The sequence below is a fragment of the Pisolithus orientalis genome, assembly GCF_024613125.1.
Source record: "Pisolithus orientalis strain OTSU chromosome Unknown F5J12scaffold_23, whole genome shotgun sequence".
Classification (NCBI taxonomy): Eukaryota; Fungi; Basidiomycota; class Agaricomycetes; order Boletales; family Pisolithaceae; genus Pisolithus; species Pisolithus orientalis.
Genome location: NW_026260804.1, coordinates 563,210 through 580,767, shown reverse-complemented (window position 1 = coordinate 580,767; position 17,558 = coordinate 563,210). Strand labels below are relative to the sequence as shown.

Sequence of the window (17,558 nt, the reverse complement as noted above, 5' to 3'; positions counted from 1 at the left end):
GACGAGGGCGACGAGGGGAACGAAGAGAAAAGGACCGGCGGGGTTTCAAAGGGGGAATTCATTTTTATTATACAATGAGGGGGGCGGACTGAACGGGAGACACGCGGGTACACAACTCAGTCCCTTCGGTTACCCGCTTTACCCGCTCGGGTGCCGCTCGCGTCGAACACACCCTCTGAGATCTCTCGCTCGAGGGCTCATCGTATCTTCTTCAGCTTGGTCGGGCAGTGATAATGGCTTCAAGCCAGTACTTGCCAGTGGATTATTAGTACAGTCTGCATTAGCATTATGTAAGAGGCGTCATTACACGGCGGTATACAAATGTCACATGTCCCGACTACTACGCCAAGACAGCGTCTAGTCGAACCCCTCCACAGGAACATTCCATTGCCATCTGCCTTCCAAGAATCCCTTGGCAGTGTCTTCTAACATGATCTCGTTTCGCTTCGACACGTACACCTGATCAGTCCTTGTCAGTCCCTGTGGCATTCTACATCACGTTGCAACTCACCGTCTTGTCTGTCACCTTCTGTCGAAGGGTCGGAATGATCTCAGGCTCAATCTGCGACTCTAGCAACTCTGACAGATCCTCTACCGCACGCTCCAGGTCCCTGCAATCCCACGTCAAAATGCATTCACCGAGTTATGTCCTGGAAACTCACCGCTGGTTATCTTCAAACAACTCCTTCTCATTCCCCTTCTCAAGATAGTAAGCCATCGCATACGTCCACTTAAGCGTCATACGGCACTTGAACACCTCATCCACCGCCTTCTTCATAAACTGCACCTCAATCCAAGTCAAGTTGGACGTAACCTGCATCTCCTCCATCTTCTTCTCCGTCTTCGCGTACAGCTCAACCGACAATTTAGCAGACTGTTCGTGGTTGGCCCACCGATTGTAATACTACAAAAATATCAGTCTGTGTCATCAACGTTGATGTCGGCTTCGCAACCCACGTGAAGGTAGCGCTCTAATGAAGCTCGGCTTTTCGACTGAGCGTCTCGAGCATCCACTCCACCCTTTTCGTCATAACGGTTGCACGAGTACCATGCCGTGCCGTGCTCTGACCATGGACCTAGCCGCATTCTTTCCGTCAATACTGTGTCACCTGTGACGAAGGATATTCATACCCATGCACACCCAGCAGAACTCGTGCTTGCACTTTTTACACGTCATATGGCTGCAGAAGACGGTCCCTGTGAGCCCCAAAACACACGCCAAGCAAGACTGCGCGAGACGCACTTGCAACCTCCATTCTTCTCGATCGTACTTTGACAGTTACTACATTCCTTGGTATTGCTCTTGATCCAATTAGCGGTCTCGCTATCATCTCGACATTTTTTCAACCACATCTTCGCAATCGAGCAAATCACAGGCCGGTGGTCGCTCTCGATTGGACAGCCAAAACAAAATCTGTGCGGGGGGTTCACATCTGGGCCACATGTCACGATGGGCACGATCGTCGTCAGGGCACTTTTGGAGGCCGCAGTAGGACACGATACCGTGTACGTGCACGATGGGTATGGACAGTACTTGAGATTCGGGTTGGATGCTACGAAATGTCGCACGAGCAGCCCATTAAATCTCTCCCAGGTCTCTGGGTCATCGGTAAGTGCAGTTCGGACGAAGGGGTCCGGTGCCACAAGAGCACAGCCCTCTGCCATACATCTGATCGCGTGTTCACCCTCCTCACGAATCTTACCCGTGATGTAGGCAGTCCAGCACCCGGAACAAAACGTGTGATCACATGCAAGTGCTGCAAATGATGCCTGGGTATCGTCGAAGCAGATTGGACAAACAAAGGGTTGAGGTTTTGCCTTCGGTAGAGCTTCCCACGAGCGGCCTAAGCGTCAATCGTTCGGGAGAAGGGTATGAAAACGAGGCACACCTGGTGTCTGGCGTGCGGACCGGCGGAATCCGCTCGTGCGAGTGCCCGAAGAAGAGCCCTGCGAGCGGTCAGGGCCAAGTGCGGAGGGCGAAGCTCTAGAGGGGGGAGAGATGCCTGCAGCGACAGTGACCGCCGAAGCGTTATCCATGTATTTTTCTATCAACCGCTCTTTATTCCAATTCATGTACCGCAGCAGTAACGACGCTGCACTCGCCTGCAAAAGGGAGCCGAAGTGCCGGGGCGAATTGATTACAGGATTCGGAAAGACAGAAATGACATACCTCGACGCCGAATATTCCACTTATGTGATCGATGTCGCTCGCCACGAGTCTCTCGACAGCAGACTGCGGGAGCGACTCGTACTCGATCTCGTACGTCTTACGGACGGTGCGCTGGGGGACTTTGAAATCGTCCCCGAAATCATCCATGTCCATACCATCGTCTGACGACGCCGAGTCTGTTCGGCGATAGTCAGCCGTGTGCTCAGGCTTGCCCGGCGGCTCTCGCGGTGGAGTGAATGCGCACCTTCGTCCTCCTCGACGCTCATCATGTCCTCGTCGTCATAGTAGTACTCACCGTCGTCGTCTGAGTAGTCGTAGTCGTTGTCTGATGACATGTTCGTCGTCGCCGTGGTATTGTTGGTGTATTGCGGTGGTATGTACTACTTGGTGGTACTCTGTCAGGGCACCTGGGATCGATTTAGGCATGCTTACGTGAGGAACCGTATATGGCACGTTGTTCCCATGCCTCTTTTCTGTGCACGTGACCCCATAGCGAGTCAGTCAGTTTTTTTCTGCATACTCGAATAGGAAGGCGACGATCGATTGGGTGGATGCTCGCCCTGCGATATGGCATCGGTCAACACCTTCGACGCCAGATACCCGCTCTCTGCACTCGGACCCTTAGACCCCATCGCATAGCGGGAATTAACACAAAGAAAATGTCTGAAGAAACGAACGCTGTCAAGCTTCACAAGGACCCCGTCACCGGGGAAATGATATCCAAAACGTGTGTATCGCACACTGTGCCAGTGACTCATCAACTGATGGGTGTGCCTGCAGCGAGCTCAAGCGTCGCGAGAAGCAACGCGATAAGGAGGCAAAGAAGGTCGAGAAGGCCGCCGCATCCCCGCAGCCCCCTTCCAATCCGTCGCAGAACGAGGACGACCTTAACCCGAACGTGAGTCATACTACCCCTCGTCGTGGCCGACACGCTGGATTCTGTCATACTTGTAGCAATATTTTGAGCTGCGCTCGCGGGCCATTTTAAAACTCAAGGAGACGCAGTCGCCGAATCCTTATCCCCACAAATTCGATGTTACCAAGTCCATCACCGCCTTCATTGAAGAATACGGCGCCGAGGGTCGCATCGGCCCCGGCGAGAAGCTTGATGTTACCGTTGCACTTGCCGGACGTATTCGTACTGTCCGCAACAGCGGCCCAAAGCTTAGGTTTTACGATTTACACGGCGAGGGCGCACGCGTCCAAATTCTTGCCAACGCCAAGTGCGCAATCCACCCATCCCATTATGCGTGCTGACGCCCCCTCTCAGGGATGCAGACAACCCAGAAGAATTCGTGGAAACACACAACATCTTCCGCCGAGGAGACGTTGTCGGCGTCGTCGGTAATCCCTCCCGCAGCCAGAAAGGCGAACTTTCCATCTCGCCCTTCCGAATGGTCCTCCTCGCACCGAATCTCCATCAACTTCCATCCGGCCATTTCGGGCTCAAGGACCAAGAAACACGCTACCGCAAGCGTTACCTTGACTTGATCGTATCAGAGGATACCCGCCGCATCTTCATCACTCGCGCCAAGGTAATCAGCTATATCCGTAATTATCTCAACAGTCTTGGATTTCTGGAAGTCGAGACACCCATGATGAGCATGATCGCGGGTGGAGCAACTGCAAAGCCTTTCATCACTCATCACTAACGATCTCAACCTGGACCTCTACCTGCGCGTCGCACCAGAGCTCTACTTGAAGGAGCTCACCGTCGGTGGGTTTGATCGCGTGTTCGAGATCGGCCGTGTGTTTCGAAACGAGGGTATCGATCTCACCCATAATCCCGAGTTCACGATCTGCGAATTCTATATGGCGTACGCAGACATGTACGACCTGATGGAAATCACCGAGAACATGGTCGAAGGCATGGTGAAGTTTCTCAACAACGGGAGCACCATTGTCAAGTTCCATCCCGAGGGCAAAGACGGCAAGGAGTACCGTCATGGACTTTGAGGCACCTTGGCCGAGGTATGATATGATTACGACGTTGGAGGAAAAAACTGGTGTCAAGTTCCCACCTGCCGATACTTTACACACGGAAGAAACCAACAAATTCCTTCGGGACCTTTGCCAAAAGGTGCGGAAAGCATGGAGACAAGACAGGGAATATCTGATCTGACATAATCTCCAGCACAACGTCGAGTGTGGAGAGCCCCGCACCAATGCAAGGTTGCTTGATAAGGTGTGCACGCGAGCTGGCGCTCCCCCTTGAAGACGTTCTCACCTTCCCTAGCTTGTCGGTGAATTCATCGAACCGCTTTGCATTTCCCCAGCATTTATCGGTGCGTCCCTCTCATCTTAACACTGTCACGTGTGATGTCATCTGAGCCCTCGCACAGTGGGCCATCCTCAAGTCATGTCTCCACTTGCCAAGTGGCATCGCTCGCGCCCTGGTCTCTGCGAGCGCTTCGAAGGGTTCATGTGCGGTAAAGAATTCTGCAATGCCTACACGGAACTGAACGACCCCTTCGAACAACGCCTTCGCTTTGAGGAGCAGTTCAGGCAGAAGGAACAAGGCGATGATGAGGCTCAGCCCATCGATGAAACATTCGTCAATGCGTGAGTATTCGCTCCTTATTTTTCGCATACCGTTCGTGCTGATGTAGTTTTTTCTCTGTATAGGCTCGAGCACGGTCTCCCACCCACCGGTGGATGGGGAATGGGTATCGACCGCCTCGTGATGTTTCTTACTGACTCACCGAGTAAGTCAATCCAGTTTACGGCGTTCGTGTGACTCGTACCGACCTCCTCTGTAGATATCAAGGAAGTTTTGCTTTTCCCTGCAATGAAGCCTATCGAGAATGCACCCAACGTTTCTGCTGCTGCACCCGTACACACCCTAGCAGCAGCATCTGGGCAAGTATGAGGATTCGGCAGAGAAAAAAGAGAACCGAGCGTTGAAGCTCCATCTTAGTTCACTTCGTTACTTCGTTGATAATGGCAACCTGCGGATGAACCAATCGTGGCTCTTCACTGGCGCTTGTCACTGATTTCCGCAGCAAAAGCTCGAGTTGCACTATCATATGACACTGCGGTACTAAGTAAATATGTCTACACATTCTATCCAACAACACTTGCTGCAGATTACTGTGACTCGATGCAAATTTGGGAGCAAAACAGCCTAGCTAATCAACATCCATCTCGGGTGGTCCACGAGCTTCCTCGTCCGCCTTTGGTGGTGCTTCGCCCTGTGGTTGAGTGCCAGGGTCAGGCGTCTGAGTTCCGGTCTGAGGAGTCTGGCGACCAGTGGGCGTTCCGGCCGGTGTTGGGTCCACCTTCACGGGCTTCGGCTTCGGCTTCGTAAGAATGGGTACAGCAAAGTAGATGAGCTCCTCCCTCTTCTTCAGAATATCAGCCGTTTTCAGCACGGGGTCGTCGTTCTTGGGACGCTCTGCCTGTCTTGCAATTTGGTCATCGAGCCACTTCTGAACAGTAGCGCACTTCTCAACAACGCCCTGCTTGTCCTTCTCGTCGATGTGTGCGTACTTCTCTTCTGTGGACGTCGCCTGCGCAAAGTACTCGTTGATCGTCTGGCGTAGTTGGGCGATGTCTTTGGGACGCTTTTCGGCTTCGCGGTAGCGATTGACGATGAGATCGCCAACAACTTTGAGGCCATCGAGTTTGGCAACATAGGCAGATTTTGTAGCGTCCTCGCCCTCCTCGCTGTACAGCCAATCCTCAGCCTCCTGAAGCATTGCCATAAGCTTCTCCTTTTCCTCTGCCTTTACGTACAACCCATAGCGGTCCTCTAGCTTACCGCGCATATCGTACACGTATTCCTCAAGCGCGTTTTTGCGGTCCTGTCAGCTTGTATAAGTTCGTGTTTCTATGAAGCGAACATGTGAACCAACCTCAGTATCTTGGACAAGCTTGTCGGAGGTGTGCATTTGCGCTTCAAGCTCCTTGCACTTGTCGATGATGGTAGGGTCAAGGGAGGTGGTGCCAGTAACGAAGGGCACGTTAACCTTCTTGACCGTACGCTTCTTCTTCGAGGGCGCGCTTTCAACGGCTTCACCATCCACTTCCATCGCGGCCGGCTCCTCGCGCTCTTCGACCACCTCAACATATGCCATCTCGAAGCCCATGGTGCCATGGATATTCAGCCGCGTCTTTATCTTCACGCAGTTGAGATCACCCGATGGGTCAGGAGGGACAGACTTCGCGGAAAAGCGTGCAATCCAGGAGTTGATGGCGCCTGGTAACTTCTCCGGTTCTGCATACTCTGCGCGGAGCTCAAAGGCTTCCTTGCGGTAAAAGGTAAGGACCTTGGTGGAAGGTACAGTATTACCACGGGGGAAAACAACGAGTTCGGTATCCTCGTCGGGGTCACCAGGTGCCCGGTCCCAGGTCACCTTGATGGGGTAATGGTTGATGTCTTTGACGTTGAACTCTCGCACACGGAAAGTGGGCGAGAAGAATGCACAGGCGAATGTTGCACCTCGAGCACATGCCTCATCCTGATTGACAGTCGTCGATAGGGCTTTTCCATTGAGCGCAGCCTGAATCTGAGCGCGCACAGCAGGGATACGAGTCGTACCACCGACGAGTTCGACCGAGTCTAACTGATCGACAGAAAGTCCCGACTCGGCGAGGGCCTCTTTGATAGGGGCTGGGATTCGTTCAAGGAGATGGGCTATAAGTCCTTCATATTCGTCGCGCGTGAGTCTCGACGAGGCATCAATGTCGTTCATGATGGATTCGACGTTCAAAGGGGCCTCCATGTTAGCAGACAGTATCTTCTTCAGACGCTCGCATGAGACAGCCAGGCGGAAGGTACCCTTGGGGCTGGACAAAACGTCAATTTTATATTTCTGCTTGAACTCTGCAGAAAAATGTTGCAGAAGTGCATAGTCGATGTCGCGACCTCCGAGGTGACGATCATAGCCGGTACCCTTGACGGCTAGCTGGCCTTTTGCGAAAGCAACGATGGAGACAGACATGGATGAGTGTCCGACGTCGACAAACATAACATGGCGTGGGTTTTCGGGATCGGGAAGGTCAGATTTCGTGATACCATATCCCAGTGCGACAGCTGTGGTGTCGTTGATGACACGGAGGACGTTCATGCCGGCAATGGCGGCGGCGTCTTGGATCGCTCGCCGCTGGATGTCTGTATACCATCCTGGAACAGCGATGACAAAATCGGACACAGGGACTTTGAGTTCCCCTGAGGTGATGTCTCGCAACTTTCCCAAGTACATCGAGACTAGCTGAGTGGCAGAAAACCTTTGTCTCTCTCCGAGATAATCCACCTACGGCGGTTGTTTGGGTGAGTACTTGATCGGGGATTTTCTGACGGATAGAAACATACCTCCGCACCGACGGTGCCATTCACATCGACGAGAGTAGCGTGAAGGAACTTTCGCTCGTCATTAAGCTCTGGATCATTGACTGTCCGGCCAATCAGACGCTTCAAGCACCCGACTGTGTTTTTGAAATTGGATATTTCCTGCGTTTTGGCTGGCTCGCCAATCGCACGTTGTTTTGGCCCGAAGGCGACTAGAGATCTACAGACAGAAGATGAGAAAGACGAGCCCAATTGGACAGATCCAATCAACGGGGTATGAGCACGTACGGAGTAGCACGGTTAGAGACCTCGTTAACGATGATATCGATTCCTCTGTTTCTTGCAACGCCGATCTGGAGGTAAAGGGTGTGGTGAGCGATGTCATCTACGCGAGAGGTATGGGAGGGACATGCCTTGCTGTGGAGCGTGCCAAAATCGATACCAACGACTGACATTCTGAGATCGTTAAGGACGTGTCAGACAGACTAGGTTTGTGGTCGTAGACGAGATAAGAGACGGTGGGTCGCGTTTTTTGGTTTGGGTTGGCTAAAATATATTTCGAGGAGTGGTCCTGTCATTTGGTAGGGTTGCCGTTTTTGGGTTCGAGTGCGTTCTTGGGCCTTCTACGGAGTTCTACTACTATTGATCGGGTACAGTAATAATACATCACTCTCATCATCAATCTATTCCAACATGCTGTAGTCGTAAGTGATGGTCGTAGGTACGGCATCAGAGCCAGCGGCGGGCAGTCTGAATCCCAGTCGTCAGGGTCTGGATGCACCTGTTCAACCATTGCAGCAGTTCACTGCAATTCATATCTAGTCAGCTGTGTCTTCAGTATCTCAAAGGAGTCCCATGATACAGGGATCACTCGAGGCGGGGGTCGCCCAGTAAAATGACCCCTAATAGTTCCGTACTACAGCACCCGTAGAATCCTGTACCGTCGTGTCCCCAGCCCTTGCAAGTGCATTTCCGAGATAAGCCCCTTCGAGCGAACTTGCGAAGCTTCCAACCTAGACAGAATTCCACTGTGGGAGCACGTCGCAATCCTCTAGGTTAAGGCCCATGCACTCCAATCTGCTTGCAAGGCCCTCGGGCGCATCATGAGCAAGTTCAGAACGTTTTGAGAATGAGGCAGGAAATTCGATCCCGAGTAACTCATTCAGGGGGGCCAGATTTTATTCTGTCGCTCCTCTCAACAATCCTGGGTACACTTACAAGGACAAAAGAGACGGTCTAGTGAGGAGCGACATCCATCAGCTCGGTGCATTGTTCTTGCAGCACAAAGGTCTTCCCATGCAACGACCAGGGGCAGATGCCAGTGGCGTTCGTCGCCTGGAGGATTCACCTGTCTTTCATCCGATTCCAGAGCTGGAGTCGCGTGCATTAGGAGAAAGGACAGTTCCGTGATCGATCTTTGAGCGTCATTATCTCAGGCGCATCTCCATATGCCAGCTGCTGGTAGCAATACACCGCGCAGAAGTAATGTTGCAAAGCGAAGTGAGGAGTACACAGTACTACATAAATTTCAAGCGAATCATTCCTCTGAGCTTGCAACGCTGCTGGCATCATCTTGACGCCGTTCTTGCATGTCCACATCCCCACCAGCCGCTCCCAAATCAGTTGCACCGGTGGTCTTGGATGTTGACGGAGTAAAGCCCGACAGCATCCCCGACCCACCAGTCTTCTTCGCCTGGGCGGCCTTCCAGGCATGAGCCATTTGTAAGAATTTGTAAGACGTCGGATTTGCTTCCCGCTCGTCGTCCGCGAAGACAAGTTCCCAATCTGCAATAACAATCAATATCCAGCTCCGGGAAGCGGCACCATGTTCACCTTCGACCACTTGGCCGGTCTCCTTGTCGACGTGTTGTTTCCTCCCAACAATAGGCATCATACCCTGCACCTTCGCCACGTCTGCCTCGGTGCCGTTGGCTTGTTCATACGTTTTCCAAGCCTCCAGCAACGTCACTCGCTGCACATGCAGGTTATCAGTATGTCGTTTGGAACCCCGGGGTACTCGCATACCTCTGCTTTAAGTCCCTTGCTTTTGAGGTCTTTATAACCTCGGTCAAAGACTTGCCGTGCCAGCTCTGGGTTCCCGGGAACCATTTTCCTCTCCGTTTCTTCGTCTTCTTCGTCTTCCTCACGCTCAGCACGCGGCAATGGGATAGGTGAACCTTCAAACTCGGCGTACGAAATCCACACTTTGTGGTGACCACTGAGGGCAACCAGACGCTCATATAGCGAACGTGCTTTCTCCCGATCGCCTTGCTCTTCCACTTCAAAGTCGATATACGCTTTCCAAAGCAGTTCGGGCATCGCAAGTGCTGACTGGGATACCGCAAGTTCGAACATGGCCTCGGCACGCGCGAAGTCTTCAAGGGCCGTCTCTAGCTCGGCGTACTTGATCCAAGCAGCCGAATTCGTCGGATCGTACTGGCAAACCATAGCTTATCAAGGGAACGACTGGTGTGAATATCAAACTGCTACATACCTCGATGTACTTTTCGTACAGTGTTCGAACACGGTCGAACTCGCGCAACTGCGTAGAGGTTAGGAGAAGCCGGATAGTGGGCTGAATGTACATACATCCATCTCAAGTTGAATGTAGCCCTTGAATAGGGCTTCCTTCGGACACATACCCATTCCAGCCCCCAAAATCTTGCGGGCAGCAGGAAGGTCGAGTCGACGGATTTCAAATCGGGCTGCCATAATCCACAATTTCGCAAAGGTGAATTGCTTGTGAGGGACGAGGTTGAGGGCAGTACGATAAATTTGTCGTGCGCGCTCGTAGTCCTGAAAGAAAATGAGAGTAAATGTCATGCAGAGAGAACGGACGAATCGCTCACTTGCCTTTGTCTCGATTTCCTCAAAGAGAGCGTAATCCAGCCACAGGAAGATGTACCGCCGCCAATGCCGCTTTTCATGACCTGGCGGCACATGCGCTACTGCACGTTCGTAGACATCACGTACACGTTCCGTCGAGGCTTTCTCCTCTTCTTTCGTTCCACCTTCTTCTCTGAGTGTTCTCAATGCGCCTTCTTCCAGTCGTGCATAATCAAACCAGGTGTCGTAGTTGCGTCCATCGTGTGACACTTCATCCTCGTACTGTATCCTTCGCTTTCCAAGCACAGTCGATTCGAGTACGGATTGAACACCATGTTGCTTTTCGAATTTGGTATATGAAGCATAAAGATTGGCTGATTTTGAACGGGGAAGGCGATCAAGAGCAAACTTATCACCGATGTAAGGCCAGCGAAAAGACATCAATGCAAAAAGATATACACACCTTGTAAATTACGCGAGCACGTTCGTATTCTTTTAGGCGGGTCTCCATCTTAGCGAATGCGTTGAAAACTGCTTGTGCCTTCTCAATTTGCTCTTCCTCGTCGCCAAAGAACTGCAGAGCAGTCTGGAACACCTCTCGCGCCTTGTCATATTTGCCTCGTTCTTCTTCGAATTTGGCCCATTTGACCCAGACTCTGGGTTCAGGCCGTACTGCTATCCAGCGCTCGTAGATGACGCTGGCCCTATCCAGCTCGTTATACCGCTCCTCCATCTTGATGTAGGCTTGCCATGCCTTGTCGTCTGGTTCCCACTGCATCCAACGCTCGAAGACCTGGCGGGCGCCGGGCATGTTTTGAAGAAGTTCTTCGAGGTAGACATATTTATACCAGAGCTGGTCTACGCGGGGCAGGAGAGTGACAGCACGGTCGAAAAGATTACGCGCGTGTTGAACGTTACGATTTTTGAGTTCCACTTCCGTGTAACTTAACCATAGTGGCACAGAACGCGGGTCGACGTCGAGAGCGCGTTCGAAGACGGAACGCGATCGATCGAATTCGCCCTGACTTGCCTGGAAAAAAACAAACAATGAACACCTCAAGATGGACGGAGAAATAAAGCACGCAGACCTCCCAGTTGGCATATTGAGTCCATTCTTTGCTACGAAAAGTTATTAGGTTAAGCAGCAGAACATACGCCGAGTGAGAGATGGAAACCACGTACATGCTCCCTCTGTTCCGTCGTATCCTGTCCTCGAACTCCTTGCGCTTCCGTCCGCGGTACTCGTGAAGCTCCTCGAAGTCCTCGACTCGTTGCTTTGGTGCACGAAAAGTTGACTCCTGGCGTTCTTGAGCCTGAACAGAGGTTGTCAGTATTTATTCAGGCTAGAAGACGACCGGACATACCTCTCTGAGGAGTTGTTCAGCAGTGATCTTGATGGACGTATGTGAGTCTCTGGACTGCCTAGCTGAGACAGATGAGTTCGACGAACCTGCACTGGCGCTGGCGCGCGGTTGCGAATACTGAAAGACACGAGCGGTCAGAGTCATGTGTGCATTTCAATGTTTTGGATAGGCTTTACCGTGGTGCCCTGCCGTCCTGCATGGTTGTGGTCGGTGGAGGAGTCTTTGGGGTCTCAGCGTGGCGTCAGAGTCGGCACTCGGAATTTGTTTGGCTCGTCACTTCCGCCCGTTAATTGACAGACTCGACATGGACATGGACATGGACATGGACAGCACAGCGAATACTGGCTCTGGACGGTCCATCGACATCGAACTCGGCGGGCAAGAAGTAATTACAATCGATCTATGTGACCTCGACCCAAACCCGGAAGACGTCCTCGACCTTCTGAAGGAGGGACAGTGCAAGGTTTCCGTTTGGACGCGCCTAGCCAGCGAGTACTGGCGCAGGGATTATCTCGAGGCTGCAGAGACTATTGCCCATGCCGCAGTAGAGTGTATGTATACCAACTACACCGCTTGGCCCATATTGACATCCGTGCCCCCATCTAGCTCTTACTGCCAATGGAGCGGTTGCTTCATCACCCCCCGTTTATGCACTTCTCGCGAACATACAACTCGCGCACGCACGAAGGGCTCCAAAAATTGTCCTTGCAGATGCCAGTGTGTACATTATCCTGCTTGTGAGCTCGTGCTGAGTTTCGCCTAGGGGAAGATAGACTCGACGGGGCACGTACCAAAGAGGATTACTACCGCGAAGCAGCACAGTATCTCAATGCCGGCGAACGTGCTGCAGCGGAGGGTGGGGAGGGAGTAGGCGGAACCCTTGCATTCTTAACAAGAGGTTGGTCTCATTGCGTTCCGGCTCAGTGTTTTCTAATCGTATCCAGGGATTCATCAACTGGCTACCCGTTCCATGGACGATGCGTTGCGCTCATTCGAAGGAGTCCTCGCAGAAAAGCCAACCAACATTGTCGCGTTACTGGGCAAGGTGTGTCCCAGTGTATCCAAGCTTGATGATGTCTGACCGACACTCCATCACAGGCCCGTATTTTGTACGCTAGAAGAAATTACCCGCAAGCCCTGAAGCTTCTTCAACAAGTACTTCAGCTCAACCCTTCTTGTTTACCTGATCCTCGAATAGGCATCGGTCTCTGTCTTTGGGCAATGGATCATAAGGCAAAGGCAAAGGCAGCTTGGCAGCGTAGTTTGGAGGTGGTATGTGTCCAATCCGTTGTATCTTTATCACATCGCTTAGTGAAAACTATCAGAATCCGTCGGAGTGGTCTGCACAACTCTTACTAGGGCTGGAGTCTATAAATGCCAGCAAAACTGGTAATCTCAGTGAGGAAGAACGCGCACAGTCGTTTCTCATTGGTACCAAATATATCGAGGCAGCCTTCAAGGCGAACCAGAAAAGTGCCGCGGCCGCGAATGCTTTGTGTGAGCTGTTCTTGCGGAAGAGCAATCTCAAGCGGGTGCGATTGTTACTTTTCCCCTATCCAACAGGCTAATAACGCTCCACCTTGTACTCTTGCGTGTAGGCGTTGAAGCTGGCAGAGCGAACCGTTCAGTTTGCAGACACTCTGACGTTATTTACGGAGGGTAATCTGCGCGCCGCTCGGGTATTGCATGCAGAAGGTTCGCTGGCAGAGGCAACAAAATACTACACAACTGCTACCGAAGGTCAACCCAAGCATATTCTTGGGGCGATCGGCATGGCTCAGATACAGATGCACAATGGTAAGCTTCCTCTGAACCCCCTTAACAGTGGGAGAATGTAGGATTTATGTACCTGGCAGACGAGATACCCGCTGCGATACACACTCTCGATACGCTGATACAGCCCCCTGGCCCCCAGAGATCTGTCGAAGCAACAGTGATGCTGGCGTCCCTGCGTGCACACCCCAGGCCAGGGGTGTCGAGTAGCGATGCTGCACAAGAAAGGCTTCGTGCTCGTGAGCTTTTCGATCGCGCAACTAAAATGCTCGAGCACGAAGATCCACGTCCTAATGGGAATGCCAACGCACCCACTCGTGCAGCGGCTGCGACCATAGATGACCTGGAGATGCACATCGAAGTAGCACGGTTGTGGCAGGAAGAACAACCAGAGCGAACTGCTCGTGCACTCCGTGAAGCTTTGCGGATCAGTGAAGCAAATGGGCAAATTGATCCCCGGCTCCTAAATAACCTCGGCGCTCTACAACACATGGAATCTCATCTCGATGCGGCGCAATCAATGTATGAAGTAGCACTAACGAAGGCCGCTAATATTGGTGGCGACTCCGGAGAGGCAATGTCAACATCATTACTGTATAACCTGGCCAGGGTGTACGAAGATAAGGAGGGTCTGGTTATGGCAAAGGAGGCTTATGACAAGCTACTTGCCCGTCATCCTGAATATGTAGATGGTTGGTTGCCAAATCCCTATAGCATGGGTGGCAAAATTGATCGTTTCACAGCTAGAGTTCGACAGGCTTTTATGCTAGCCAATTTGAATCAAGTCAATGAAGCACATGAAATATTGAAGCATGCCCTTACGACGCATACTAGTAATCTCAACCTCCGCGCCTACTATACCTCCTTCCTCATTCAGAACAATCAGCTGAAGGTTGCCAAGGATTTCGTCTATGCCACACTCAAGGATTACGAGCGATCCGACGCTTACTCACTCTGTGCCGCCGCTCTGATCATGTACCACCAGAGCCGCGAAAGTAGAGATCCAAACCCCAAGGCAGTAGAAGAGCGCAAGCGTGGCTTTCAGCGTGCTGTGGAAACATACCAGAAGGCCTTGCAGCTTGACCCACTTTGTGCCGTGGCTGCACAAGGCCTCGCAATTGCCACTGCAGAGGATGCCTTGGGTGCTCTCAGTGGTGCCTCCGTGGCATCCATAGCCGAGGAAATTCAACTACGGATGAAAAACGCCCGTGATGCGTTAGATGTGTTTGCCAAGGTTCGGGAATCTCTGAATGATGGGTGTGTCTACGTCAATATCGGGCATTGCTATTACGCGCGAGATGAGTTCGACCGTGCAATTGAGAGCGTGAGTAGAGGTCTGAAGACGCATTCTCAGCTCATTCATGATAATCCCAGTATGAGACCGCTTCCTCAAGGTACTACGACGGTCACAATACTTCAGTGTTGTTATACCTTTGCCGGTCGTGGTATTCCAAAGGTAGCAAGGAGCAGTCGTTTCCCGCTATGAACACCGCGCTAAAGTATGCACAGATGGTTAGTGTGATTTCCTTTCTACATATATACTTGTAAACAGCTCAACGGGCATGATAGGCGCTTCACCTTCAACCCAGCGACAAAGCGACAATTTACAACATTGCGATGATCCAACAGAAGGCCACAGAACTTTTGTTTGAGCTACCCCCTTCCAAGCGCACGCTACAAGACCTCGAACTAGCGATTGCACAAGCAATCCATGCACAGCGGTATGCCAGTTTGCCTTCACGAGATACGTATGCTGAATTAATCTTATTCCAATAATCAAAGGGTGTTTGGCTCCCTCGCCGCTGACCCCTCATCCTCTGTACCATACAACAAAGAAGTAGCGAATCAGAGACGCAAGTATGGTGAGATTATGTTGAGACGTGGCGACGAACACCTTGCTTCCCAGCGGGCGTTCGAGGCTGAGGCTCAAGCACGACTGGACGCTGCGAGACAACGGCGACAAGATGAGAAAATGCGTCTAGAGGCGGCTGAGGTACGTAACCATTTCTCCCTTGTATTATTCATGTCCAACCTCTCATGATTCTGTTTCGTTACCTAGCGCGCCAAACTGGAAGAATTGCGACAGCAAGCAGAGAAACTTGCTGAAGAGCGACGCATTGCTCGTGAACAGGTACTGGAATGGACTCGAGAAATACAAGTGGAGAGCGAGGAGGAGCGCGAGCGCAAAGCAAAGCGGGCGTCGAAAAAGCTAAAGACGGAGACAGAGAGTGGCGACGAAGCTATCAACGGGGGGGAACTCAAGAAGAAGCGGAAGGGGAAACTAAAGAAAGTCAACGACCAAGGAGATGAGAATGAACAGCTGTTCAGCGACGAGGACATTGACAATAAACCCGCCAAAAAGGTACTGTGTTATCACTGACGGCCAAGACGGGGGCGCTAACTTATCTATAGCGGGGTGCCAAAAAGAGGGTCGTCAGGGACGACGACGAACAAGAAGCAGGTAGTGGACCACGCAAAAAGCAATAGTGAGTATATTCTGATCACTATTTTAAATCACTCAACTAGTTCGCCTTACAGTAAAAGTAAAGAGTATATCTCCGACACGGATGATGAAATGACATGATCCTTCTGGGCTACCTCTTATGTCCATTTCGTTATTCGCCGCTACTTTGCATTTAACAAACCCGCCGTGTAGTGTATATGTTTCATAGTTGAGTTTTTTTTTGTTATAGACACTTCGTTGTTTATGTATACCACGAGAAATCTGCGTCTGATCTTCAACTGGCTGCGCTTGCCGTAGTTCCGGATTCCGGCCTACATATTACCGCAAACCAGCTCAGTAGGTTTCGTCTAGTTGCGCCTACTTATAGGATATCTGGCACAAACCCCAGGGTAATCGATTGATCAATGTCAGATCTGAAATACTGAAATACGAGGACTTTGACCTTGCGCTGTGCACCATAGCTTAACGGCAGGTTCCAAACCAGAATCGACCCGGTCTGAATACCTGAGACACGCATGTGCTTGATCTTTATCCCTTAGACACCCGTCACAGATACAGCGTCTGATGCTACGGCTAAAAATGATCCACTATAACAACTGGTATGGGGATTGCATAACGGCAAGGAGGGTATTCGAAGCACAAGCCTCTGTCGGTTTTGAGCGTTTCTCTATAGCTCCTGCATTGCAGTAACACCTAGCACCAACAGACACAAATGTACTTGACGATGTCCAACATTGAACTCCGAAGGTCGGACCGTCTGTCAAGCGTGCGTCCCCGCATGCGATGCCATCGAGGAGCGGATTGCAAAATTGACTGGCTCAATCTCTCGACTCGGCTCGCCGTGGGATGGTCGGACGAAACTTTCCCGGATGTGAATTATCAGTCGTGAGGCCTGGTAGTCGTTCGATAATTGATTCACGAAATGGGAATACTCACGATGGAACTTACGCAGAAAGAATATAGGGCTAAAATTATCCTGTAACAGTGGGGTCAAGTCAAACATACAATTAAGAGAAAAAACTGGAGACATACGAAGCAGTGACATTGGCCAGAGCTGTGCGGTAGACAACGACGACCGGAACGGATGCAATGAATATGCCTGAGTTCAGGGAGGTACGCAGTTAGTTTTCTGTTTGAGGCACACGGGGCCTTGGTGGGCTTACCAAACACGCTGCGAGTCAAGATCACAATCACGCGCATTTTCCTATGCATCAAGGGAATGTACTTACGGAAAATAGAAGAGCACGCTTTCTCTGACCAACGTTAGTGTCATCAGTTGTATGCTCCGAATTTCTTCCTTGATATTGGAGACCGTAAAATCCCCGAAACGATTAAACCTCAATTTCATACTCGAGTAAAGCAAGTAAAGCGTGAGTCCAAGGAAAATCGCTACAGTGAAACATGAGATCCCGGATAACTTTCGAATAAGAGGACTAACTGGCAAACCAGGATTGCTATGATCCTTTTGGTTTGTCAGTTTCATATAGTGGAATAATTGTGAGAATTCCCACCAGGCTGGGAGTATCCGCGCAGAGTTAGGAGGTCCGCCTAAGCATACAACCTGGCCAAGGAATTCCGGCTGGAGGCTCGACCACCCTTCTCTCCATCCATGGGGCCACCTGTAACATATGCGATACACTCGACCTAAAATGTTGCAGGTCATTCTGTGAG

At 51.4% G+C, this 17,558-nt stretch overlaps 6 protein-coding genes across 6 annotated transcripts; 2 read left to right on the top strand and 4 right to left on the bottom strand.

Annotated features, from left to right (window-relative positions):
* Nucleotides 1-254: 254 nt before the first annotated feature.
* On the bottom strand, nt 255-2,560 carry F5J12DRAFT_843891 (RING-5 domain-containing protein). The gene is made up of 9 exons (XM_051746239.1): nt 2,415-2,560; nt 2,171-2,346; nt 1,890-2,103; nt 1,244-1,829; nt 1,132-1,181; nt 958-1,076; nt 663-904; nt 512-611; nt 255-459 (listed from the first exon to the last, which is right to left on the bottom strand). The coding sequence occupies exons 1-9, from the start codon at nt 2,503-2,505 to the stop codon at nt 358-360; spliced, it is 1,680 nt and encodes a 559-aa protein (XP_051598378.1). The 5' UTR covers nt 2,506-2,560; the 3' UTR covers nt 255-357.
* Nucleotides 2,561-2,703: 143 nt separating this feature from the next.
* Nucleotides 2,704-5,161, top strand: F5J12DRAFT_843887 (uncharacterized protein). Its single transcript, XM_051746238.1, has 11 exons — nt 2,704-2,897; nt 2,951-3,068; nt 3,125-3,393; nt 3,441-3,784; nt 3,861-4,077; nt 4,109-4,250; nt 4,305-4,355; nt 4,407-4,455; nt 4,513-4,732; nt 4,796-4,875; nt 4,930-5,161. Exons 1-11 carry the CDS (start codon nt 2,722-2,724, stop codon nt 5,037-5,039), a joined length of 1,776 nt encoding a protein of 591 aa, XP_051598377.1. The 5' UTR covers nt 2,704-2,721; the 3' UTR covers nt 5,040-5,161.
* On the bottom strand, nt 5,162-8,036 carry F5J12DRAFT_843884 (heat shock protein 70 family). The gene is made up of 5 exons (XM_051746237.1): nt 7,874-8,036; nt 7,749-7,813; nt 7,485-7,680; nt 6,025-7,425; nt 5,162-5,973 (listed from the first exon to the last, which is right to left on the bottom strand). The coding sequence occupies exons 1-5, from the start codon at nt 7,913-7,915 to the stop codon at nt 5,299-5,301; spliced, it is 2,379 nt and encodes a 792-aa protein (XP_051598376.1). The 5' UTR covers nt 7,916-8,036; the 3' UTR covers nt 5,162-5,298.
* An 883-nt stretch (nt 8,037-8,919) lies between these two features.
* F5J12DRAFT_843882 (uncharacterized protein) lies at nt 8,920-11,877 on the bottom strand. Its single transcript, XM_051746236.1, has 12 exons — nt 11,827-11,877; nt 11,737-11,767; nt 11,651-11,677; nt 11,469-11,599; nt 11,375-11,405; nt 10,750-11,316; nt 10,314-10,694; nt 10,050-10,256; nt 9,955-10,002; nt 9,486-9,896; nt 9,294-9,432; nt 8,920-9,245 (listed from the first exon to the last, which is right to left on the bottom strand). The coding sequence occupies exons 1-12, from the start codon at nt 11,847-11,849 to the stop codon at nt 8,998-9,000; spliced, it is 2,244 nt and encodes a 747-aa protein (XP_051598375.1). The 5' UTR covers nt 11,850-11,877; the 3' UTR covers nt 8,920-8,997.
* Nucleotides 11,878-15,856, top strand: F5J12DRAFT_843880 (uncharacterized protein). The gene is made up of 13 exons (XM_051746235.1): nt 11,878-12,201; nt 12,257-12,367; nt 12,414-12,548; nt 12,595-12,695; nt 12,749-12,922; nt 12,976-13,182; nt 13,249-13,447; nt 13,507-14,115; nt 14,167-14,747; nt 14,798-14,935; nt 14,993-15,144; nt 15,206-15,416; nt 15,483-15,856. The coding sequence occupies exons 1-13, from the start codon at nt 11,955-11,957 to the stop codon at nt 15,801-15,803; spliced, it is 3,186 nt and encodes a 1,061-aa protein (XP_051598374.1). The 5' UTR covers nt 11,878-11,954; the 3' UTR covers nt 15,804-15,856.
* Nucleotides 15,857-16,374: 518 nt separating this feature from the next.
* F5J12DRAFT_843876 (uncharacterized protein) lies at nt 16,375-17,531 on the bottom strand. The gene is made up of 6 exons (XM_051746234.1): nt 17,326-17,531; nt 17,117-17,276; nt 17,051-17,058; nt 16,920-16,986; nt 16,836-16,863; nt 16,375-16,779 (listed from the first exon to the last, which is right to left on the bottom strand). Exons 2-6 carry the CDS (start codon nt 17,233-17,235, stop codon nt 16,648-16,650), a joined length of 354 nt encoding a protein of 117 aa, XP_051598373.1. The 5' UTR covers nt 17,236-17,276; nt 17,326-17,531; the 3' UTR covers nt 16,375-16,647.
* Between the last annotated feature and the right edge of the window lie 27 nt (nt 17,532-17,558).